The sequence below is a fragment of the Leptinotarsa decemlineata genome, unplaced genomic scaffold, assembly GCF_025532065.1.
Source record: "Leptinotarsa decemlineata unplaced genomic scaffold, Ldec_3_MD MMD2_tig00026282_RagTag_RagTag, whole genome shotgun sequence".
Classification (NCBI taxonomy): domain Eukaryota; kingdom Metazoa; phylum Arthropoda; class Insecta; order Coleoptera; family Chrysomelidae; genus Leptinotarsa; species Leptinotarsa decemlineata.
In genome coordinates this window covers 5,246,586-5,274,194 of record NW_027412668.1, presented here as the reverse complement: position 1 = coordinate 5,274,194, position 27,609 = coordinate 5,246,586, and the positions used below count along the sequence as shown (strand labels likewise).

Here is a 27,609-nt window from a genome sequence, read left to right as displayed (position 1 = left end):
ACCCAAATTACTTGGTTGCAACTTACCTAGACCTGAGATTCAAAACAAACTACTCGGTGGTGCTAAGGGAAAAAGAGACAGAGTCAGATATATCTCACTAAGCTCATTACACGTTTTTGAATTGCTTTAATGAGGCAGCAATTGAAAACAATACTTGCCAGGTTCGGCATGAAGAAAGAAAGTACATATCATGTGAGCTTGATTTTTATCTCAAGTTAGTGCGAATTATTGATCGTAATTGAGATCTTATTTTTGGTGTGGGCAGCTAACGCTAAATACTACCCATATTTGAAACCTTTCAGCAGTGTGTACAGTAGAAGACTTTTTTTTCTGAAACTAGTTTTATATACGAAAACAAGCGAAACCGCTTGCTATTTCTTGATGTACTCCTTCACTATAATTTGCGCTTAGTGCAGTATGAGTACTAATTCATTTCCTAAGTTGTAGAATTATTGTGTGATTACTGATTGTATTTTTCAAGTAATACATCAAATGAAGCAATTAATTTCCTAAACATATTTTTTTCAATCCAGTATTTGGCCGGATAGGCGCTAGTTATCCGGTATTCGGACGGATATCCATTTGATCTCTAGTAATGTTTACTATTCCTGAACATTATACTACGATGATCAGTCACAGTTTTTACTATAACTATTTATACATATTAGTGTTCGAAACTGGTTTTTACTACCGAAACCTAATTTCGGCAATGGTCTCAGTTTCGACTGAAAACTAAACTTCCTTACAAGGATTATGTTTTGAGGGAACAATGAAAAAAACGTTATTATAATCAATCAGTATTTTCACACGTTATGCAGTCTTCGACATTTTCACTTATTGATAATCAACAAATCGACTTATTTACGAAAAAATATTGATTGCACCTTAAAATACTTAAAACAGGTGAAGTGTTTATTTGAGTAGGTGTAGATTCCTTTGAATATTATTAACGGTGTTTCTAAAATATTAAACATAAAATTACTTATTTAAGTTGTTACCTAATATCACAATATGTACTTAATATTTATGTGATAAACAAAGTAAGTCACGACTTGATTAGGGACACGTGGACGCGGCAAAATGTCTTCAACGTACCGAACATGACCGATCACACCGCGAGAACTCCCGAATGCAATTTCGGTTGGGTTTCGGCAGGTTTGCCGCCGAAACCGAAACCCGTTTTTTTTGCCGAAACTCGACCGAAACCGAACTTTCGGTCGATCACTACATATTTATAATATGTAAAAAATTTTTAATTTCACTTTATTTACATTGTGTCATAATATATATTATTTAGGCTCAGGTCTCCTGATCTATTTTTTCTTTACTTAGATTGTGTTCACAGTGTTTTTCAACAAGAGTTTTTTTTATTTCTTTCGATAATAAACATGCATCAATCAATCAAATTATGGAGGGCATAGAAGATCAACTTTATTGAAAACTGAATTTTATAATTTACCAAATGAAAAAATGTTTTCCTAGTGAAGTCACTGAATCAGGTTGGATTTTATAAAATAACTAAAAACCTTCTCTATGAAAAATTACTTATAGATGTTAAGTTTCATCACGATCGGTTGAGCGATGTATAAGTTTATCACTTACCAACCAACCAACAAACCAACCAACCAACAAACATCAATTTTTATATAGTAGATTTTCGCATTCTACTATATCACCTTCATCAACAAATTTCGACTTATGGGACCTAGAACTTTGTTGGAACTGGATTGAAGAAAAAAAACACGCCAATAAATTTCATATATTTTTAAAAACAGAATTAGAATAGTTTAACTATAAATATATAAAACCTTGGAGGCCAAAAATGAGTTGCCAATTAGACTAGATTAATATTACAAAAATATATAAAGAGCAATACTTAAACAAAAACTATATACTGGAGGGAATTCATACTTATGTACAAATAGCAAAATAAATTATCCAAAGTAATTTTTGGCAAGATTCACAACAGAATAATATAACTATAATAAACATTTATTCATAAATAAATGAAATATTCAACCTCAGATTGGTCCTTTACTTTGTATAAAGTGTTTTACATTTATCAGTCACGACATCTTGGATAGGAATCATTTCAAAAATGTTGTTAGTGCTTTTTCACTCTAATTTTCCAAACTAATTCAATTACCAAATATATTTCAATTCAATACTTAATATTGCACATATTTCTCAATAAATATAGATGAACACAGATTTTCGATAAAAAAAATATTTCCAATAAGTCTCAACAGAATATGGAACAATTTTTCTAAAATTATTCTCAGTATGAGACGAAAATAGAAAGGATGTAGTAAATGTTTGTTTTGGTTACTTGGGCTATTTTCAATACCCTATATCCGTTTAATTCAACAACTAACATTACTTAAAATACAATAGTATTATCTTAAACAAAATTAAGGTACAAATCAACAGTCGAATTCATAGATGATAAAGTGGAACTTATTCGTGAATATATCGATCAAGCTGTCGGAATGTATTTTGTGAGGAATAACTCTGCATTCTATTTGATCATGATAGAAAGTTTGGAAAGGCGTTTTGACAATTTAAAATACCAATCTAGCATGGCAAAAAAATTAGTCGTTCACTGGATTCTGGAAAACATTCCAAGTCCCTTTTTGTTTCAAATAATTTAAGCTCTGGCCATTGTTATAATTCAAAAAATAAATATCATCAACTAGGAAACAGTATAAACACAATGAAACTTTTTGTTTCAGTTAGGTTTCTCTCAAACTTTTGCTTTTATTAACGGGCGGAAAAAAGTTCAGAAACCTGTCGACCTCTGAACATAGAACATAGAAGAGTAAGTTATAGTTAAGCTCTGTATCCAACACAGCAACGTTGATAGTGATTTATAAAGCTGTCAAATTCCACTCTAATGATTCCAAAGTTTTCGAAAAGGTAAGTATTCAAAACTCAGACCCAATTGTTAAAGCTGTTCGTTATTGTGGGTGTGCAAAAAGAGGCGGTCTTGAATATTTTATTTTTGTCATTCGTCCAGCTCGTCCATTCTACATCTAACTGCCATCTCTACAACTTCCAGGCTAGGGTAGTCCAACTCCTTTACTAGGCACAGTACGGCAGAAAGAATGTTGGAATTCTGGAAATAAAATATTCTTGTTTCTAACTGATATAGATTGAAAGCCAATTTTAAATTCTATTTGATTCTTTGAACAATGTTCGTTGATTATTCTCAAAAGTGCAAACAACTCAGTAATAATCTACAATTCTTTTGAAATTTTGTTTAGAATCATTCATGTCACCATTCAGAATTTCCAAAATAATTTAGTAAATGTGACACTGAACTGACTATATACCTAATTATCATTCTACCAAACGGCAATTAGGGTAATCATTCTCTGTCTAAGGATATATAGCAAAAGTATTCAGATGTATTCTAAGGCAGAGATTCTACTGTTACTTAAAAACTGTAAAGCTATAAATTTTTTATCTCACCCTCGTCACAGGTCGCCTGGCAAAAGGAGGCCGATGAGCAGCTGCAGAACAAGTGTATCTATCGCGCTTTTCGACATTTGTCACAGATATTTCACTAACGCCGTGTGAGGAGTTATACCTGTCTCCATTCGTATATTCCTAGAAAAAAAATTTACATTTTATCCAGAAAAAAGTGTTGTTTTCTGCAATTGGGTAAATATTCGTTTTTCTGGATCGCGCTAATATTTGAAAATTTTAAAAATGGACTGTATTGAATGGGGATTTCACATGTCAATTCACGATGCACAGATGTCAATTATTCATGGCGCTAATTCAAATAAATAGTAAAAAAAATGAATACAATAGCAGTAGATGTCGTTGACACAAAAATAGAAAAAAAAACCAATGAAAACTACTATTAAAAGGCAAATAAAACTCAAAAATAGACAATGTAAACATCCATTACATAAAATAACTAACACTAATGACAAATACACATGTAGTCAACTAGGGATATGGTCCAAAATCAACCAAAATCTTTGTTATGCGTTCCAAAACTAATAATTGATGACGTTCGGAACAAAGTTTCCTAAAAAACGGTCAACCAAGTCACCGGCATATACTGAACTATTGTACAATCATATTGAATACAGGCTGATTCACGGTGGATGGCACATTAGACGTTTCTGGTGAACCAGACAACGGATCACTTTGAAAATTTAATGGAGGGCATATTCGGACATTCTCTAGCCAACTAAAATATTTTCGACAATGCGGTGTTGCCGCTTCTATTAGAAAGCAGTAGCAACTTTGATTTTTCAAATGGAACACTCTGTATATAATATTATTTTTGGAATCTCCAACAATGCCCGACAACTTTCCTTGATATTTCCCTATACCTATCTGTTACCGTTTTCGAAATAAAAATGAATTTCAGTTTTTTTCTTCGAAAATCATGACTTCTAAAAATGCCGATATCTTTTAGTTAAGAAGTACTATGATATCGAAATTTGATTTGGAGTTAGGTGATACTTGGACACTTCCCACACGTCAGCCTAATCTCCGTTACTTCAATACAGGGTGGTAAAAAAATACAGTTTTTTCGTTTGCTTGAAAAAGTTGCTGAAATTTGATTATTTTAAATGGAACACCCTGTATATCATTGAAAATTCGGAAAGCTGCTGAAATTTGCTTTCTTTCTATGTATATCATACCTATACCTAACTAGTCAAGTTTCGGACTTATGAACATTTATTTGTGAAAATGTCCCTTCAGAATGGTATTTCCATTCGGTATTTGGTAAGCAGGCCATGATTACTATTTGACAGTAGCGTTGTGACATTCTCCTAATAATATCGACATTTTCGTCACTTCCGAAGTTGCAAATACCTTCAAAACGATGGAACAAAACTATTCAAACGAAGTTCTTATGAATTTGTTTATTATTTTTGGACAGTGTGACAAAATTATCAGCAGAACATGTAGAAAGTTCAATGAAATGTATCCGAATCTACCGCCAATGAACCTCAAGAAATTTATACGAATTCAGAACAATTTCAATGCATTTGGAACAACTTTAAAAGCACCAAGAAACTTGCCTCGACCCGTAACTTTCGAAGACAAGCAGATTAATGTCTTAGCATATTTTCACGCATTTCCCGAGTCATCGATAAGAAGTGCTGAAGAAGATTTGGGTATAAAATATTCATCGGTTCAAAGAATCTTGCGAAGACATAAAATGCATGATTATAAATTCACCAAAATTCAAGCAATGAAGCCTCAAGATCCTCAACAGAGAGTAGAATTTTGTGAAATGTTGTTGACACGCATTCAAGAAGATCCACTTTTTTTTAAATAAAATTATTTGGACTGATGAATCGAAATTTTCGAGAGAAGGGATTTTCAATAGAAAAAATCGTCATTATTGGTCCAGTGAAAATCCTCACGTCACAAAAGAAGCCGGATTTCAAGAAAAAATTTAGTTTTAATGTCTTCTGCATGTTGATGGACAACAAATTGAGGTACGTGATATACGAGGAGTCATTAACATCCAGAAGCTACCTGCATATTTTGGAGAATACTGTAGACAGTTTCGTGGATAATCTGCCACTCGAAGATTATCGAAACTGTTGGTACCAACTAGACGGAGCTCCTGCACATTGCACAAGAGAAGAGAGCGCAGAACTGGATAGACTATTTGACGATCGGTGGATGAGGCGCTTGGGACCATGGAATTGGCCAGCGAGATCACCCGATCTTAATCCATTAGATTTTTATTTGTGGGGAATGTTTAAAGAAAAAGTTTACAAAATACCCGTGCGTTCGAGAGATGAATTGTTAGAAAGGATTGCCCAAACATTTGAAGATTTGGATCCCAATGAAATCAGATCTGCCACCACGAAAGCAGTCAGTGCTTGGAAGTGAACGGCCAGCGATTCGAACATATTTTGAAATATCCCACATGATTGTTTTACTTTTTTATAATTATTCATATCAATATATTCCAATTTCAAGTTTCTTGGTGCTTTTTTAAAGTTGTTCCAAAATATTGAAATTGTTCTGAATTCGTATAAATTTCTTGAGGTTCATTGGCGGTAGATTCGGATACATTTCATTGAACTTTCTACATGTTCTGCTGATAATTTTGTCACACTGTCCAAAAAATAATAAACAAAATAAAAAACTTCGAACTTTTGAATAGTTTTGTTCCATCGTTTTGAAGGTATTTGCAACTTCGGAAGTGACGAAAATGTCGATATTATTAGGAGAATGTCACAACGCTACTGTCAAATAGTAATCATGGCCTGCTTACCAAATACCGAATGGAAATACCATTCTGAAGGGACATTTTCACAAATAAATGTTCATAAGTCTGAAACTTGACTAGTTAGGTATAGGTATGATATACATAGAAAGAAAGCAAATTTCAGCAGCTTTCAGAATTTTCAATAATATTCAGGGTGTTCCATTTAAAATAATCAAATTTCAGCAACTTTTTCAAGCAAACGAAAAAACTGTATTTTTTTACCACCCTGTATTGAAGTAACGGAGATTAGGCTGACGTGTGGGAAGTGTCCAAGTATCACCTAACTCCGAACCAAATTTCGATATCATAGTACGGTAACAGATAGGTATAGGGAAATATCAAGAAAAGTTGTCGGGCAATTGTTGGAGATTCCAAAAATAATATTATATACAGAGTGTTCCATTTGAAAAATCAAAGTTGCTACTGCTTTCTAATAGAAGCGGCAACACCGCATTGTCGAAATATTTTAGTTGGCTAGAGAATGTCCGAATATGCCCTCCATTAAATTTTCAAAGTGATCCGTTGTCTGGTTCACCAGAAACGTCTAATGTGCCATCCACCGGTAATCAGCCTGTATAATAAGAGTAGTCAAATGTAGAGCAAAGAGTAGAGTGACTGAAATGTTCTGACTCTGCTTTATTCAGTGATGAAGTTTCCTATTTCGTAGCTCAAAAATTCTCTTTCAATAACGTCATTATATTCATCGGGCGTTGAAGATGTTATTCTAAAAAAACATCAGAAAATCAGCATATTCGGTGATCTGGATTATCACCCTTTTTGTATGCATTCAGGTTGTCTCATTCAAGGTGATACCATAAATACCTGATTACTTACTAGCTAATACTTTCTCAATGGACATAAAAAATAAATCAACTGAATCTATGAATTTACCTGAAATACCATGAATATAATTCATGGTAGTTCAGGTAACCGCTGTCAACATTTCCGGTTAGTTTCGGTTACCAATTGGTTACTTTCGGACCATACCCTTAGAAAAAAATACATACGGACCCAACGAAATATTTATCCGATAAGGTCAATTGACGTGTTTTTCTTTATTGATCACGAACGGAAATCTTGGCGTTCAGTCCACTTCCGGTAAAATAGTCACTCAATATTTGAAAAATTGACTAGCACAGTAACTCATTTCCGGTAACAAAACTTGTTATTCTAAAAACCAAGACTGCAAACTGATTTTTAGTTGCCACATCCATTTTCCATTCTAGGCATCCTTAAAACGGCGTCTTTTCCAGCAAACTACATAGTGTTATATTATAAACAGAATTATGAATCTAAGTGACACTTTCACAAACGACATTCCGTTAATTTTGTTGGCAGTGTTACAAAATTTAACTAGAAATTAATGGGATGTTTTCAAATTCATATCACCTTTTTTTCATTTAGAAATGTGCCTTCTACAACTTATTCCATGTTCTTGGCATCATTTTCATTGAAAGGGGAAGCCCGATATCTTCCGTAATTTTCATTCCTCAACTTTGGCCTTTTGCGAAATGACCGACATAATAATGACGATAATAATGACAAACTCTTGTGATTTCAAAAAATTCATTTCGAAAAGAGGGTTCCTATTATAGTCGATTTTTAAATAATTTCGAAAGCAGACCGGAACGCCAAATTTCGACTTGGGATTAGCGATCAGCAGGCAGAAAACCCCAGTCTTACTGAAACATAAGCCGAAAGATCGGGTATTACTTGCTATTAGTGTTTGCCCCACGTTGGGCGCCGAATGAATTCAGTAGAACTTTTTGAAAATCTAACCTCACACTGACCGTATTCGCAAAAAATTGTAATGAACGCGCTGAAACCTACCTTAATGCAGCTCGCCGATTGGCTGTTAACTATTTTAGTTTCCCTAAAGGTTGTTGTTTCGCATGATTGCACGTCGTCGAATGAGTTGTTAGTTGATGATTTCTGTTAGAGAAATGAACATTAGTATGCAAAACGAAAGCAATTATTATAATTAACTAACGACATACAATAGCGATTTCGATCGCTTTCACGTTTTCATGTAAAAAATACTATATCATGTGATCTAGTAAATCTAACCAATGAAAATAATGGGAACCCAGTTATACTGAAAAATATTCTGTTTCTTGTATTGTTTTAGAATATTTGAGAAATCAAAGATGGAAGTAAAATCTAGAAAATTATTGTGGAGTTGATTCTCGCAGTTGATGTGGATCTGATAGAAAACTGATTAAAATGCATACAATTATATTCGTTTAGGATATAACAATGGGTTCACTCATCTATTGATATAACTCTTATCTACGAATCAAACACGTAAAATATTGATGCGAGTAAAGTGATACAAGCTGAGTTGTTGAAGCGTTATCTATCTTTTTTTTCTATTACTTACATGAAACACTCAACAGAGCATCTAAATTATTCATACCACTATAAAATAAACTTTACTCGTTCCATTTAACAACACGTTAATGAAATAATAATCTAGGGCAACAAGGTTGGTTGAAAATAATTTCTAAAATCTTCTCACGTTCATTACAAAAAATTAAATAAACATTACGAATGATTTCTGAATCAGGAATCATTGAGATATCAACTAAAGCAGACCAACTTTTTCAAGAAGAACTGCAATAAATGTACAACCGAGGTCTCTGATGAACCTTTTTCACTAATGAAGGAATATATTTTAAAGAAAGAATATCATACAGTGCTACTTATAGCTCATAGGTTTTTGCAATTGTCAATACATCTTGGATCTTTGTAATTAACATGCAATTACAACTTCGAAATAACACTTTCTCAAAGTACAAGGAGATTTGTCAAAGTCTGTTCTGTAAATTGTTCCTCACGATTTTTTGTAAAGTCAGTAATCTTCCAACTTGATTTGATAGCAGCATTTGTATCGACATTTACTACTTCTTATATCTATACTTCATATATCATATGGTTTTGTAAACTTCTTCGATAAAAATAATCTATATTATTTGTTCATATAATTTTATTTGTTTATTATTTATTTATATAAATACTCTATGTTCAAAAACTTTTTCTATTTTATATATATATTATTTTTTTTTTAAACAAAAAAAAAATAACACCCTCATATAATATTGCTGTTGTTGCTGCTGCTGCTGCTGTAACTGCCTTGGTGATTCTCTCTCGAAACTGCTCCTTCTCCTCTCTATATATTCTGTTTCAGGGGAATACGCTCTTCTCACGGGTTCATTTCTTCTAGGTGGACTGGTCTACATTAGACAAACATATTGAGTATGTGTCAACATGAATGAGAGTTTCAAAGAAGGGAGATTAAAGTTAAATATAATAAAAATAACCCTACAATGTAGGGTTGAAAATCTGTTTCTGTTTTTTCATCAACAGCTGGTTACCAAGTAACAATACTAATATGGTTCGCCAAATTCACAACCAAAATCCCCATAAAATAAATGTTTGTGCAGAATAGTCAAGGTATGCCAAACGTTCTGTTACGAATTGGGGTAGTTTTCAACGAGATGGAGCCCCTCCTCTTTCTTTGGTACCAATGCAACAGTTCCTCGAAAATAACTTCCAAGGTCGACGGGTTCTCAGAGAGTCTACAGAATGGCCACTCAGATCCCCCGATTTGATCCCACTACACAATTTCTGTAGATAATTCACGGGAAGAATTTACCAGGTGCGGTAGGTTACCAACAACTGATGTTCTTTAGAAAGTAAGGAACGAAACATTAAATAAAGTAATTTTTCTGTATAATGTCACTTTTTAGTTCAAATACAAACTTGACAAAGTATTTAATTTTTTGACATTGTTTATCGTTCTAATGTCAAAAATTTAACAGGTTTGGATACAGAATCTAAAGACTTCTGAATATTGGTTACGAAGTTGACATGTTTCATGAATTTTTTACAATCTCAATATCAAATGACTTATTCACCATTTCTCGAAAACAGTCAACAATACTGTGATATTTCTTCAAGTATTTCTCTTGTAATTTTTTTGCTTAAATTAGTTACACTACTCATTCAGGTTTATTTTGCTATTTATAAGTTCAGCAACAGCATTAAGATAGACATGTTTTTCCCAACGTTTTAAAGTTGATAGAAACTCGTTCAAATGACACTTGAAAAAGCACACCTAGTAAATTTTTATTAATGAAAATTCATTTACCTGACATGTCTATACACATGGTGGCATTATTTATTAGAACAACAATGTTGAATTGTTTATGTTACAAATTATGACTATGATCATGATTTTGATACTTGTTATCCCAGTTAAAATGATATTTGATCGATCTTACCTGTCTCGGAGGAGAGTATTCTCGACTTTCTTCGGAAACGTCTTCCCTGGGGTAATTTTCCTCACTCTCTTCCACGTCTTCGTATTCGGTAGTCTGCGTCAATTGTTAATTGATTAAAATGGCATCGATAGTTAGGTAAAAATCAAGATGTATAGAATATTCTTGGTGTAATCACTCGAATCCTTCCCCACGTAAAACAGTTGTCAGAACTCTCGACATACGACACTCTTGATGAAGAAATATTGAGAGATCCTACAAATTTCAGCCTCATGTGACACTGCTTGATAATGTCAAATTGGCACATCAATTTTTAATATTATTTATATTTGGAAATAATTTAATACTGTCTGAGATTTTTTTTTTCATTATGGTCCTGAATCAAAGATCTGAATAGAATACGAGCGACATATTTCGATTCTTGCGTCATCTATCAAAAAGTGTCCCAAAGATGGGACAATCTCGTTTCTCAAGGTTAGAGTTATTGACAAAACAAAAGCGAATCGGTCAAACACCAGGATTTCTATGCATCTTGGTAAAAATTAATGGAAATATGACAATGAGATATAATGCAAAACAAATACAAGTTACCTGTGATTGTGTCTGATCTATATTGGCGTCGATGGAATAAAGAGTACTTCCAAACAATTATTTTAAAGACAAAAATGGCATTCTCCAACAAAACCCATAGAAATTGGACTTTATTTCACATAAAACTGACAACTACAAAACAATTCAAATTGTCGACCGACTTAAACTATCTTTTTTTCATTATAGAAATAACATAAATATACAAATGATTACATAGTAAACGATGACTCAGCATTAACAGATAATGAAATCGTAAGCCTTTTTAATGATGGGGGATGATACCCCCGCTTAGTGGGCTAAAAATTCTGCAATAGTGTTTAGGTAAGAACTTGTCTCCCTCATAACTGGCAGTTATGGATGGCTCCCCCTATATACATAATGCAAAAGATTGTCTTTTTCTCGATATCTGAATATGTTTAAACCCTGACAAAGTTTGTATTTACGGTGTGTTATTGGTATTGATACTGTCATTTTCATCAAATTGCTATTATTTTTCTCTCAATGCCAGTGTGATTTTATTACATTCGTCATTTTCATACCCCGTTGAATTTACTAATAACGCTGTCAAACAATAACATTTAAGTGGTGTTGTGAATCGGAACATGGTCGTAGAAAAAGTATAGTCCACTAACCGAAACTTCGGACTCACCTCGTGTTGCGTCGGACTCGTCTGCATCTCCGGCGTCTCAGGCGGCGAAGGATACTGGCAATTGTTCGGCTGGCGTCGTTGTGGCGGCGAAGACCGAGCGCCGTACTCCTCTTCGCTGTCTTCTTGGGCGTCTTCTGGATGATAGAGCGTCCTCCCCCTCCTTGAGCTTCCCTTAGTTCTTCCTGGGTCACCTGGACGTTGTCCAATTTTTGGAGCTGTGGCAAGGCTTTGATAACTGCCATGCGGTACCTTAAAATAGGTAAGATACTGCAAATGCCGGTGTACCACAGGGCTCCGATTCGGGCCTTCTCCTCTTTCTATTGTTCATCGAGGTTCTGAACTAGTTTATCAAGTGACTGTTGCAAGTGGATGAAAAAATGGTAATCTGTTTATGAATGCTGTTTGCTTACACATATTAGGCCAATGTAAATAATTTTTCAAGAGAAAACAATTAATAAAAGCATAAAAATTATTGTATAGGAAAGAAAACAGAGAGCTGATTACGGGAAAAATATGTTGAAGTCAATCCAAGATACAAGGGATGAAATGGAGTGAATTTTAGATGGTTTTTCACGATTTCCACTGAAATCCAGACATCCTATAAAATGTGTAGGAAATATGAACACCTAAAATTTTCCGGCAACACAAACGAGTATCTTCAAGACACATTTGTTGAGAGAAAAATGCAAAAACATCTCTAATTTCAATTCAACGGGGACATCCTCTCTATCATAACCTCCTCTATGATACTGTTGTAAATCATGCCCGAAAGAAAATAACACCAGCCGCCACTGGTAACCATAAACCAAACGTGACGTAGCTAAGAGCGCGCGAATGCACGATGATTCCCCGCCACTCGAGAATCAGCGAGAATAATGCTACCGACTTCGACAGAACTTCGGAGAAATTTATTTAAATATTTAAACGCTAGCTGTGAGCATATCGATACAGTCAAGTGGACGTTACAGTGCGGTACGCGAAGTAATTTAGTAAGACGATAGACATTTCAAATAATAGTTGAAGTTTTAGTTGAATTGTTTGTTGTATTTAAAGTGAAATAAAGTTGAGTTTTATTATTCAGTGTAGTCAATTAATTGGTCAACCCACAGGGAAAAACGTAACAATACCTACTTTCCCGTCTCTTGGTGACCATCACCCGTAGAATTTGAATAGGGAAAGAGTGACATGTCATTCAATAGGTAGCTTAATTTATAAGAAATTCGTTCCTATGTTACTTTTCATTTTGGCGCCCTCTTGCGTGAAAAACAACTGTTCCGTTCAATTTATGATATATTTCATTTGAAAGGTAATGTGAACATGTCACAAAATTTCAATGATTTCAAACTACATGTCTTCCATTAACTGCCATGAATTTGTGTAAGTTAGTCTCGAAATGTCTGATATTTTAGGGCATTTCTGGAGTTAATTGATCTCATTGTTTTTTCCGGAAGAGGGCGCTAAATAAAAAGTTAAGTAGTGAATAGTCACATGAATGAATTCCTTATTGAAATACATATTCAATAATATGTTACACTTATTCCCTATTCAAATTCTAAGGATGATGGTAACCAAGGGGCGGGGAAGGAGCGATGACAGTTGAGGCTATGATAGAAATATGTCCATCTTTGCAAGATCAGAGCTTCACATCTCAAGGATAATTCAACGACCTAGTCGTTACTACAAAGGAGTTATCTCAGAACTCAAGTAAACGGCCTTAAACTTATTCACACATCTACTACGAAGAGAGGAAATAATATGTCGATCCTAGCAGTACTGGTTGTGTTTACCAAAAGGCGAAAGTAAGCACTAAGACCCCAATTTGAAATAGAACTCAGCTTACATTTTCGAAAGATGTGAATTACTTGGGTGTGATTGTCGACCAAAAACTAATTTGGAACAGTTCCTCCAAAAACTCACCTAGACATATTGTAGAATATGTGGAAAGTCATGGGGTTTGAAATGAAAAATAGAAATGGAATAACCACCATCGCAAGTCGAGTCGCAGAAAGTATAACGACAATCACAGGGGTAGTGTATATGGCTGCTCTAAAGGTAATCCTCAATCTTCCAACATTATACTTTCAAGTAATAAATGAAGCAGCAATGAGTGCTTTCAAGTGGAAACACACATACAATATGCCAGTTAGAAAGGGATTTCTTTTAAAGTTTGAATAAACATAATAAAATATCCGTCGTGGTATTACCAAGGGAAGTAGTTTTCTGGTAGGTATTTGTCATCCTGCTACCTAGGAATGTTGAGAGAGGTAAATGTTTCCAATATTTATTAATATTATTTTCTTTGGCTTATGCCACGCGACACTTCTAGTGGAAATTAACTGAACAAAGGAGCAATTATGCAATACAGACTAGACATTTCGTAAACTTACCCCTCGGTATTCGCGCACGGGTTCTCGCCCAGCCACAGATTCTTCAAATTCGACAAAGCCTGCAGATACATAACTTCATTGACGTCCCTAATATCGTTTTGTCGTATATACAATTCCTCTAATCGATTGCAGTACTGGAAATCCGCCAGGCTGTTGATTTTGTTGATACTGAAACAATAGAAAAACCATTAATATCTCTCTAAAATAAATGACCCAAAGGTTGTGAATTTATCGCAGTGAGCAACAATTTATTCAAATAATTAAATTAAATTCATTAATTTAATTAAAAATATCAGTGAATTTCAAACCATAGTAATTCTCTGATTCGAAATAGACTCCAAAGTAGACAAAACAACAAGCGGAACCCGAGATATAACATTAATTTGTCTAAATTACTGGCACCAACTTTTCAGAATATTATAAATAGTGCGGACACCCCACCCCACCCTCTTCACATTAGAACGGGGCAGGATATCAAAGTCGAATAAAATTTGTATGAAAAGGAATCATTTTTATTACTCCATAATTTTTCGAGAAGGTCACACTCCTCCTGAGGAGTGGTACGCCCCCACAATTTTTAGGCCTGTAAGGGATTTGTGGATCAGACATACCCAGGCATGTGGATTGATAGGAGCGGTCCGTTAGAATGGACTGCAAGTTCACTGGATTTGACTCCTCTCAATTTTTTGGGGCTATATCACATTGAAAGTTTATGTGAAGAATTCTAGGACAATACGGAAACTCAAAGACAGAATTGCCGAAACGTGTGCTAGCTTTACCACAGAAACATTCCAAAAGGCTAGAAATTAGTTCGAAAATGGACTGTTTTACTGTGTGGAAGTTCAAGGAGACCATTTTGAACATTTGTTCGAATGATTTTTTTCATGTATGAGATAAATAATAACGAGGTTCAAATAAAGCGATATCAAACGAAATTCATTTTATGTGGAGGAAAAATCAGTTTTTTCATCAACCTTATTTGGGTATTTTCACTTTCTACAATCTGAAACATATGAAAATTTTAATAGAGAACTTTATACAGGTGTACAGAGGGCAATTTTTTTAGTTCACTCCGATCATAGTATAAAGATAATGAGATCTTTATACTATGTCCCGATAAGTTACTGCTTAAATTCACAAAGAAAAATTTTCTTTTTATTAGTAACTTGTCGTATTCAAAATTTTGCCTATCAAAAAAATAGCTAAGAAATAATGCTTATCTTAAAGTTTTGGAGGCCAAAATCTGCCCCGTCTTCAGAAATGCACAAAACACAGCAAAACACAGTTAATCATTTGCTGATGATTATTTTCATTTCTTAACTCCTTTGACATCTGTCGAAGAAGTTGAGAAATTACCTAGAAAATTTAGTATATTTTTTAATAATTTCAATCAAGAGTTGAAAATACAATTTTTCCTTGTTCGAACGTGATTTTTTTTTTATATATGCTCCCAAAACAAATGTTTTAATGAAAGAATCATACTGATATCGTTTTCCAAACTCGAGATATAAAGTAAAGCGGAACTATTACTTCGCTAACCTACTACCTGTTAATCCATTTTAAAGTTAAGTGAGTTTTTAAACTTAAATGAAGCAATTTCAGATTATTTCATTAAATATCTCAGCTCCTAGGATCCATCGGACAAACCGCTCAGATACATGTGGCTTTTTTACACGCTTTATATAAGCTTCACCTGTATATATGTTTGTTTGTTGTAACCATCCTTTTCATTTCATATCGGGATCTCTATTTGACAGAATTATCGTCGTTATTGCTTGATCTATTCGCGAGCAGATGGCGCTGTACGTAACCTCCTTGATATAACTCGAACTCACTTTACATGTAATTCTTCATTTGAAAAAAGTATCTCTTTTTATTAACACGCGCGCCTGCTGCCTTATTTGTAACCCTCCTTTGCGCGCTTGCTGTCTTGGGCTTGGTAGCTGATTTTCAGGCTCCCTCTCCGAAATCGGAAAAAATCAATGGTAATTTTTTCAAACAATATACGGCTGATTGATCCCAAAGTTTAAATGAAATAAATATAGTTTAAAAGACTAAGAAACGCGCTTTTAAAGAACATCGAACTGAAAAGTTATTTCTTTTAAATATGCTCAAAACAATAACAAACGAAAAATACTAGTATTGAAGTGAAAAAAGCGTGGGCGCTTTGTGATATATATTTTATAAATCAAGCGCCCGTCGCTTTTTTCACAATAATACTAGTATTTTTCGTTCGTTATTGTTTTGAACTTATTTAAAAAAATATTTTCAACTTTTTAGTTCGATGTTCTTTAAAAGCGTGTTTTTTAGTTTTTTAAACAATATTTATTTTTCGTTGTAGAATCACTAAAAAATCTGCATCGAAATCAGCTGAGGACACATCATGCACTTCGTTTGTCTACGCGTTTTGGTAGATTGGGCACCCTTGGTGCGGAGGGAGATCAAACCCTGCCCCCTTAATAATAATCCTAGATCCGGCCCTGTTTACAGCTATCGTCACACATAACATGGCGATGGCAGGTCTGTGAGACTAACAATGAAAATACAATTTTTTTTCGAACATAAACCCATTGTTCCTTATTCAAAGAGTTTATCATAAACTTCAACAGTGCTAAATGATGTGAAAGACCTTATTTTATGAAGTTCATCGACTGGCGTTTCCACTTCTTTCTATTAATTGAAACATTCCTTTACGAGGTGGCATCTACAAAAGACCTAAGGAATGAAATATCGATCATATGCCACGCGAATCTAATCCATTATACTATCATACAAACATACCGATAACTCGGTCTTCGCGATACCGAGACAGCCAAAAAAAACAACCCTATCAGAAGTGTTTGTCAAGGCCGCTTGCTTGTCGTATGTGCATAGTTCCGCAATCATTTCGTTTTTCGTTCATCCACGGCCAACCGGGTTTGCCGCGAAATTCGTCAAGCCCAATTGTAGAGATGTGTAAACAAGATAAATGCCTCCTAATAAGCGCAGGTGTCTTATTAACGATGTGAGTCACCAGTAGGCGAAAAAGAGGGGGCGGGGGAATGCCCTATAAGGTGTGCGTGTATACGCCGCACAAGGACGACTCTTTGTCTGATCTGACCCACGCGGTTTGTTTATTTGGTCGGTTTTAATTTAACGAACGACCGTTTAAATTCCAACAATGAATTTCTACTTTTACCGCATTTCATACTTTGCGGCGTGAACATTTTCATTACGATTCTCTTTTTATCGAATTTATCCATAGGACGTTTCATTCATCTGTACAGTGTATAATTATACGTTATGTGTTAAAAAATAAGGTGAATTTTAATTTTTCTCAAAAAATAATTATTTATCTATTTCTATTTTGTCCTTTTCAAAGTAGTCACCCTCGATATCAGAAAATTGCTGAACACTTCCGACTTTTAAGCCTCTCACATGCCTAAACATGCTAAACAGCTGAAACTGTGAACATATGTTCAAGACGAGTGTACCAACATACAAAAAAAAAAAAAACACTAATCGAATGTCCGTCGACCGCGAAATTTGAATATTCACTTTAACGTTAAGCTAGTAGAACCCACAATATCTCCGTTAAATGTAGAGCAAAATATTCAGAAATAGAGTACAAAATTATCTTGAAATTGTGATCTGAAAATTTTGAAAATTTAAAGTGGTTCTGCTATCTTAACGTTAAACAAGTAGGTTGGGTTCTGCTAGCTCAACGTTAAACGATATATCCGTTGAATGTATAGCGCAAAAAATTCTGAAAGAGTAAAAAATCGGACAAAAATTGTGACCTGAGAATAATTTAAAAAATTCAAAGTGGATCTGCTAGCTTAACGTTGAGCCAGCAGGTTGAGTTCTGTTAGCTCAACGGTAAGCTAGCAGAACCAACGATATTTTTGTTGAGTGTATAGCAACACATTCGGAAATAGAGCACAACATTAACTCACAATTGTGATCTGAAAATAATTTTGAAAATTTAAAGTGGTTCTGCTTGGAAAATGTTTTCCGCGTTCGAGGGTTCCAAATTTTTTCATTTTAATTAGCATTGATACAGGTTCTTCAGTTATTCAAGTATATATGAATGAAAATACCCAATGAAAATGTTTCTGAATCAACATTCTATAAAACGCCTCTCTTCATCTGAATTTAATTACCAGTTCATTTTCTTCAAATTTCTATACTCTTAAATTAACCTATACAACCGGACAAACTAAAAGCTTCGATAAATCTAATCTTTTTGGACTATATCCGAAGACTAGCGGTTCTTACGCTCTACAACATTCCCACGACAAAGAACAAAATAATTTCCTTATCTTTCCGTGTAATGTCGTGTCGATGCCGTTTCCTGTGCCAATTTCCACGTACCGATTTCGACCCGCGTTGACAGGTGTTTTACTGTTACCGTAATCACGGACAACGATATGGGGAATGATCTGCCGTGTTTCTTTCAATTGTTGCACATATTTAGCTCGTTATGAATATATAGAGCGTATGCACAGCACCAGTTGATCGTGATATTCCTGGTAGATTTTAACAAGAGAAAATCCAACGGCTGCCAGTTTGTCTCGGACTGAGGAAAGGTTTAATTATCTCGAGGGTTCAAAGAAACTCGTTTTCACAATTGACATATATGTTTTTCCAGCTGTCGCACCTTTCAGAAGTCGAAACTTGTGCGAGATAAGGGACTAACGAGGTCTTACCTTTTAAAGTGTGATTCCTAACAGGGGTTGGACGATAGCGAGTGAAAATCGATCGGTCAGCCTGCGGCTTGAACCACCGACCAACACGACGGTCGATTTGAATGAGTCAACAAAGCACCGACGTCGAACCGACCGGCTACCGACCGACCGACATGACAATATATTTAATGAAACCAAATCTAAAGCTACTAAATACTAAATTCGGAAAAAAGTCCGAAGCAGTGTACAAGTTATTGAAAAATATTATCAATAATTCCCCATCCACTAATATTTTGATGGAGTTATTGAATTTATTTTAAAAGCATATAAGGGTGTGTGGGGGTTGCGTTTCTGCCCGGCAAAATATTTTGAGATGGAGGTCTCATTCAGCACCTCTTGTAGTATGTAATTATGCGAAAAAAATCCCCATCCACGGATATTTTGATGGAGTTATTGAATTTAATTTTGAATACATATAAGGGTGTGTGGTCGTAGTTTTTCTGCCCGACAAAATATTCTGAGATATAGGTCTCATTCAGCACCTCTTATAATATGTAATTATGGAAAAAATTCCCATCCACTAATATTTTGATGGGGTTATTGAATTTTATTTTAAAAGCATATAACGGTGTGTGGGGGTTGCGTTTCGGCCCGGCAAAATATTTTGAAATACTAGTCTCATTCAGCACCTCTTATAGTATGTTATTTTGCAAAAAAAATCCCCATCCACGAATATTTTCATGGAGTTATTGAATTTAATTTTGAAAACATATAAGTGTGTGTGGGGGTAGTTTTTCTGCCCGGTAAAATGTTTTAACATACGCGACTTATTCTGTATGCCAAATTAAATGCATTCTACGAAAAGAATCCTCATCTATAAAATACTTGAAGAAATTATGGATTTTTCTTTAAAAATTATATAGGGAGTGGAGGTTGATTTTCTCTGCGACAAAATACACACATCGGAAAAGTCTAGGGATATTTTTATAACATACTAATATCATAAAAATAAATGCATGAGGTCGTTTAATTTCGATTAAATTGGTACACTCGACCACCCCTGTATGGGTTGAACAAAGCCTGCAAAACGGTAACTAATCTTTTATCAAGTTTTTTACAACCTGTAGGTTTTCGGCTAAAATGAATAATCTGAAAGTGTCGAGTTTGTACATTCTATGCAGTTCTTGCTCTGCAATTAAACTGGAAATATTGTGCTTTAACATGGAACGCCATCATTTACCATTGGCTGAGATGAATAGAGCTGTAGGGCTTCTTCAAGGTGACATGCGACAAAATGATGTAGCTCTTCGTTTGGGGGTCTCCCAAAGTGTTATCAGTCGATTGTGGCGGCGTTTCCGTGAAACTGGCAGTCCAGCCGAACAACATCCAGGGCGAGGACGCGCTACAACTGCAGTTCAAGACCGATTTTTGGTCTTAACCGCAAGAAGACAACCGACAATCACAGCACCTGAGTTGGTTAACGTGTTGCAGCAGACGTACCAGGTAACCATTGGTCGTGATACTGTCAGAAATCGACTGCATGAAGCAGATCTCCACAACAGAAGGCCACTCAGATGTCCACCTTTGTCGAGAGGCAATCGCGGTAGAATATTAGAGTGGTGTCAAGAACATCAAAACTGGGATGCAAATGATTGGGCCACAGTTTTATTTACAGACGAATCCAGATTCTCGTCGAGTAAGACTGTGGAGACGACCTGGAAATAATGAACGTTTGAGACACGTCCAGGAAGTCCACACATACAGAGGTGGTACAGTAATGCTATGGGGCGGAATCATTATCAGCGGCAGAACGATCTCGTTTTTCCAAATCGCTCCCTCACAGCTTGACAGTACCTCGACACCATTCTTCTACCTATCGTCCGTCCGGTTGCTAGTGCTGTTGGTGAAAACTTCCACCTAGTGCACGATAATGCTCGTCCACATGTCGCGCGCGTCTAGTGACTGACTGGCTCACAACGAAGGAGTTGATGTATTGCCATGACCAGCACAATCACTGGACCTGAATCTCATCGAGCATGTGTGGGACATGCTTCAACGAAGAATTACTCCGCATATGGGGAACATTCACACAACGTTTCAATTGAGAGAGCTTTTAATCGCTGAATGGGCAAATGTACCTCAACAAGACATTGACAATCTCATTTTGTCGATGCACGATAGATGTAGGGCCGTAATAAACCAGCGTGGAGGCCATACTTTGTACTGATTATGATTTTTTTTCGGGGTGCCAAAGAAGAACCATATTTTCTTTTAGTTTTGCTTATATGCGCACTCAGTATTTTTGACCATTTAATAAATTTTGTTGTAAGTTACATTCGTATAATAATCACCCGTCAACTTTTTTTTCCCTAAAGCGATCTAAAAAAAATTATTGCCATTTTTAAAAATATCCCTAGACTTTTCCGATGTGTGTATTTCAACATATTAGTTTTGTTCTGTATGCTTCAATGAATATATTCGAAGAAAAAATCCCCGCTCACGAATGATGTGAAGGAATTATGGATTTTTCTTTGAGGTCATTGAGTAAAATCATTGCTGGCCACGAATTTGATCGTCATTTTGGGAGCCGCTGATAGTCGGGTCTCGCGCGACGCTTCGACAAATTCATGGCTATAACTCGTGGCTGCTTTCACACTGATCAAAATTGTTGTCTTCGAATGATATATCACGTTAGGAGGAGGTAAAGAATTTCCCATAAGCTGAAGGACGCAGGATGGTTGAGTATGTATAACAGACGCAAATTACAAGCTCTCACTTTTTACTATAAAATACTAAAATTCAAAAATACTTAATATTTATATAGAAAAGTTATATGTAGGACAGATGTGCATATTCCTGCTCACAAAGATGTTCCCGAGTTCTCTACACCAATTCACACTTTCAAAAAAAAATGGCAAAAAAATTTGTTTGAGAAGCAATGAAACAATACTTTTTTTAGAATATTTCCTTAGTTATATTTGAGTTCTATTTATATCCTGGTGTAACTATAGCTAGAATGTTTATTTATTTTTGTTGTGGTTTAAGTGGAAGAATTGCTTTTAAGATCTATCATAATCCATTTATTTACCTCGTTATGTGATCTGAAGAATATTTTATGTTATGGTAAATAATGAATCATTATTATTACACCAAATCGTTATTTCAACACCTTGACACGTGTTTTCAATGGGATGGAAAGAATTCCTAATGTATAAAATGCACTAGGAACAACGTATTTGGGGAGTTTCCTAACGAATTGCCAGTAACAACCACTTCAGTCTGAAAATTATGAATATTTGAAGAACTTCTTGGAAGATTTCATCAATGAATATGGAAAGAATTCCTAATATGTCCGAAACGCACTATGAACAACGTATTTGGGGATTTTACTTAAAAATTGCCAGTTACGGAAAAATGAACTTATCCATTGAACACAGCAGTCTAAAGATTCCGAACCTTCAAACAACTCATTGAGAACTATTATAAAAAAATCCTAAAATGTTTAATGCTTTTGGTAGGTGTAGTCCATTCTACCTGGTTTGGGTGTAAATACTACTCTTACTTCTCTCCACTTACTGGGAATTTATCCATTGGACCACAGCAGTCTTAAGATTACGAACCTTTAAACCACTCATTGAAATATCTTCTGTATCTGTAGAGTAGGGAGGGTGAGTGTAAGCCACGCATTTAGGCCACATGTGACCCATTGTACAACCTCCCGAGGAGTTGTCCTCCTAGGTCATCGTCCATCCTGTCCTTTCCAGGAAGGTGGGCAGGTCGCACCTCAGGATAATGTTATTATCTACCGAGGCTTTGGCTAAATCTTGGTGGCACTCTAGTACTAGCCTTGAGGTAACACACTGTCTGTTCAAGGCTAATAGTGCTTGTCTGCTGTCAGTGCAGATTGTTATATTTTTGCCAGAGATTCCTTTCTTGGTTATTTCTTTTGTGGCGATGGAGATACCAGCCAGTTCTGTTTGGACCACGCTGATATTTCTTCCCATTCCCCACTTAATCCTTAGGCTTAGTGACCTGGAGTACACCCACATCCTGAGCCTTCTTTGGTTTTGGAGCCGTCTGTATAAATCCGTATTGCATTTGTAGCATCTGACTCTGTGTTCTGCTTGATTTGTATTTTGTAGGGTTTATTAAACACAAACCTGGGTTCAATTGCATCACTTGTTGCCTGCAGCAGAGGTTACGCAGTAAGCGCTTCCGCCATAGGCCCAGCCTTAATCGACCCATTCCTACTTCGAGGTTTACACCAGCCGTGCGCAATCGTACCATGGCCATTAACGCAACCTCCTTAACGTACAGATCCAGAGGGGTCAAACCCGTGATTTATTCCATTGCCGCGGTTGGTAATGTTCTCATGGCTCCTGTGACGTTTAAACAAGCCAGTCGCTGTATTTGATATAATTTTTGGATGACCGTTGCGTGTAGAACTTTCTCCATGTAATGGCTCCATACGTTAACATAGGTCTCATTATTGCAGTGTAGATCCAGGTGACCACACGGGGTGAAAGACCCCATGCGCGTCCACTGTCCTCCGACATTGCTCATAAGCTACGTATGCTCTTTTTGCTCTACTCTGTAGATGAGGGTTACATGTTAGCTTCTTGTCGATGATAGTACCAAGGTATTTCACCTCTTCAGAGAAGTTTAGTTTGCTTTTGAAGATTTCGGGTGGTTTTAAGCCCGTTAAACTTCTTTTCCTGGTGAAAAGGACCATCTCAGTCTTCTTGGGATTGATCGACAGTGAGTGTTCCTTACACCATGTTTCTATTAATTTGAGCCCATCCTGCGCTCTATCGCACAGTGTGTTTACAAATTTGCCGGTCTGCAAGATAACTATGTCATCTGCGTATGCAATTGTGTAGAATCCATTTTTGTTAAGGTGATTAATTAGGGTATCCAGAACTATGTTCCAGAGTAGGGGTGATAAGACCCCTCCCTGTGGACATCCCCTTATGACCAGTCCTTTCACTGTGATTTCTTCTACATTAATACTTATTGTTCTACTAGAGAGCATCTGGAGTATCCATTCTTCTACTACCAGGGGTACATTCCTGGAGTGTAGTTACTGGGTAATTATTGGAAAGGTTGTTTTATCGAACGCTCCCTCGATATCTATGAATATACCCAGGGTGGATTCTTTGTTGTCCAATAATCTCTCGATTGTGCCAACCACATGGTGAAGGGCCGAATCAGTAAATCTTCCCGGAGTATATTCATGCTGATTTGGATGAAGTGGGTTGTGAACTAGTACTTCATCTCTTATGTACCGCTCACATAGCCTCTCCATGTTTTTAAGAAAACGATGTGAGACTAATTGGTCGGAATGCTTTTGGTAGGGTGTAGTCCATCCTACCTGGTTTGGGTATAAATACTACTCTCACTTCTCTCCACTTACTGGGAATTTATCCATTGAACCACAGCAGTCTGAAGATTCCGAACGTTCAAACTCATTGAGAACTATTATAAAAAAAATCCTAAAATATTTAAAATGAACTATGAACAACATATTTGAGGAGTTTCCTAACGAATTGACACTAACGAACAAAATGTATTTATTCATTGGACCACAGCAGTCTTAAGATTACGAACCTTTAAACCACTCATTGAAATATCTTATTATGGATATGAAAAAGCTCCTAAAATGTTCAAAGAGCACTATAAATAACTTCATTTTAATGCACGGTGCATGAGAATGAAAAAAAATATTCCTCGAACGTACATTTGAACGTGCATGTACGTCGACATTCTTCAAATCAATTAACTCGAATGCGAACACAAACATTCTTTGATATTCATGAATAACAATTAGGAGTAGTTGTGAATCGAAATGAACAAAACGACTGTGATTTATTAGCATATAACAAACCAGAGTGATATCGATTTGCGATTTGTCCTTGTCATAAAATGCTTCTTCGGTTTTGCTACGTCGCACACCATCACATGTAATCTAAGTTTTATAGACTATCTTTAGAATTTTGGCATCATTCGAATGTCAAACCGGCACAATTTTAATAATTCTGAATTCAAAGATATTTTCATTCTGCGTGAGTCTATAAAATTCATCGATCCGAAAAAATGTCAACTCCCACGACGGGAGAATAACTGTGAAGAATCCTGCACTGACACCTGTTGGATATAATCCAACGCCCTTCGTGGTATTGGCCACGGGAATGGTTATTTTCTGATAGGTCTCAGATATGACAATCTATGGTCATATTTGGTTTTAGTCTAAATACTGATTTCGCCAGAAACGTTGGTAAACAGTCTTTCCACGTCGAAACTGACTAGTTCCTGTCGAAGAAGCACTTCAAATCATACAGAGGAAGCTTTCCGAAAATGGGGACCTGAAAGATAGAGAAGCTGACACAACCAGTACTTGTACTTCCCTACATCAGAGGATTGTCGGAAAGGATAAGAAGCATTGGGTCCAAGTATAACATCAGAACCTGCTTCAGATCTGGGAAAACTATCCGTAGCAGCCTCACGAAAATCACGACACCAAACGCGGACTGCGATTCAAAGAATTGCATTTACCGGATACCCTGCGAGTGCGGAGAATCATACATCGGTGAAACTAAGAGGCCATTGAAAGTTCGCATTGCCAAGCACAAGAAACACACACAACGCGAAGAAGAAGCCACATGAATGTTGTCCAACATGTCCAACATGTTCCAACATGTCCAACATGTTGTCAGCCAAGCTAGCGTAGAGATACGCAACATATGGAAACCTATAATCAAGCGGAACACGACCAACTCCCGCCAAACGGTCAGCTCTCGCTAAAACCGATGATGCGGCGAGAGGGAAGAGGGGATAGGTGAAAGCACTAGAATGACCTATAAATAGTTAGATCTCGGGGGAATAAATCCAGTTATCACCCGAAGACGATTGTGGATACTAACAATCGAAACTTCGTGAAGTGACTTGGCTTGGAATCTCTCAATTTTTAATTTTCATTTCTTGTTAATAATTTTTACTTTTCATCTCGTGTTAATAGTTTTTGATTTTTTGATTGTTGCTTGCATTTTATTTCATTGTAATTTCAGTTTTTTTGCTTAATATATATAATTGTTATTTTTCAGCCAATATTTTTAATTTTTTATGGATTCTTTCAGGGATTTTGAATCAATTTATATCATATTAGACAATGGAAGTCCGAACCAATGAAATGCACCACGAAACATTGTCAACCACCTTCAAACTTTTGAGATTATACTAAAAATTTCGAGATTAAAGCCAAAATTCCGAGTCGTAATTTCGTCTTTAATCACATAATTTCGACTTTATAGTCGTAGTTTCGATTCGAAATTTTCAATTAAAATCGAAACTTCGAGTTTCAAAGTCGTAATTTCCAAGAAATAAATAATAAACCTCCATACCTCCGGTCGATGCCACCCAGATGTTTGAAATGCTGCTTCAAAAAATAATAAACAGAACCCAACGAGAGCAGATGTGAAATTGGGCTCATTAGTCTAGATAATGACCTATGAAGTACATCGTGTGAAAATGCATTGTTGATGGTCGATTATATGGGAGTATAGAGCGTAACAACTCTCTTCTTTTTTAATAAGTGAAATCGTTTCCCGCATGTATCTATATGTAGCTGCGCCTCTACTTAAAATGCTTTTTAGTTTTTGAAACAAGCTTTTGAATAAATGAGGATCGAGAGATAAAGACATTGACGATTGGAAAATAACTATTAAATTAATAAATGCAAAATAAATCATATTTATTTCGTGCTGTAGATTCATTCGGGGACTGTAGACTGTGATGTACGAAAGTGCAAAACGGCCACATATTTTTATTTTTTGTATCTCCAAAATTTCAACTTTAAACTAGAAATTTTGACTCATCTCGAAATTGTGACTTTAAATAAATTATAAATTTTGAAATTGATATACACAGAAATGTGTCTCGCTGTTTTTGGTTACAAAATTCATTTACAGAGAATTTAAAAGTAAACTTTTACGGGTATATTCAAAATTATGGCTTTCAGAGACGGAATTTCCAAGAAACAAAATGCCTTGTTCAAGTTGATAATGATAATTTGGACTGCTTTTATGGAGGGCCTAAAATTTATGATTGCAAAAGTTCTAACTGTCTAGAGCTAAGTAATTAAGAAATTACACATATATTTAGTGCTTTAAAAGGAAGACAAATCAAAACTCTCCTAAGCAAAAACCAATTCAATTATCTGAAAGCTACACACAAAAAATATCTACAATGCATGTTGAACAATGAGGATATTGAAATCCTGTGAATTTGAGTCTATATTTTTATGTCAAGGGAGACTTGTGGTTGAGAAATATGTTTCACAACAAGGAATCAAATACATTTTGAAATTGACTCACCTCAAAGATAAAACCTCAACTGAAGGCATTTTCCGAAGCAGAGAAACATCACCAGTTCGCTACCCTAGAACGAAAAATATATATTAACTACACAATATAGTATGAAAAGTACGTTATGAACTGACTTATATTATTCATCGATAAACTGGATTATGATTCATTTGCATGTAACAAAGTTAAATATTTAGAAATATCTTACCAACAATTAAGACGTTTGATTTTACCAAGATCGGATATTTTTGTCCTGGCTATGACCATTTCTTCGGTCAACCTTTTTGCCATTTTGTATGTTTGTCCAGTCACAACACTATAAATTTATCAATAATTGAAGCATTTCACGCAATATTCGACATGACTACACAACACACACTACAAATGTCATGAGCAAACTGACAGGAAACAAATTACAA

The 27,609-nt window shown here is 35.5% G+C and overlaps 1 protein-coding gene across 1 annotated transcript; it reads right to left on the bottom strand.

Annotated features, from left to right (window-relative positions):
• Positions 1–1,745: 1,745 nt before the first annotated feature.
• LOC111505010 (uncharacterized) lies at positions 1,746–27,609 on the bottom strand. The gene is given in 10 exon segments (XM_074179679.1): positions 1,746–3,115; positions 3,472–3,609; positions 8,087–8,188; positions 9,343–9,489; positions 10,540–10,632; positions 11,777–11,940; positions 11,943–12,025; positions 14,164–14,331; positions 27,200–27,264; positions 27,398–27,609. Coding segments are annotated over 10 exon segments (1,155 nt in total). The 5' UTR covers positions 27,482–27,609; the 3' UTR covers positions 1,746–3,004.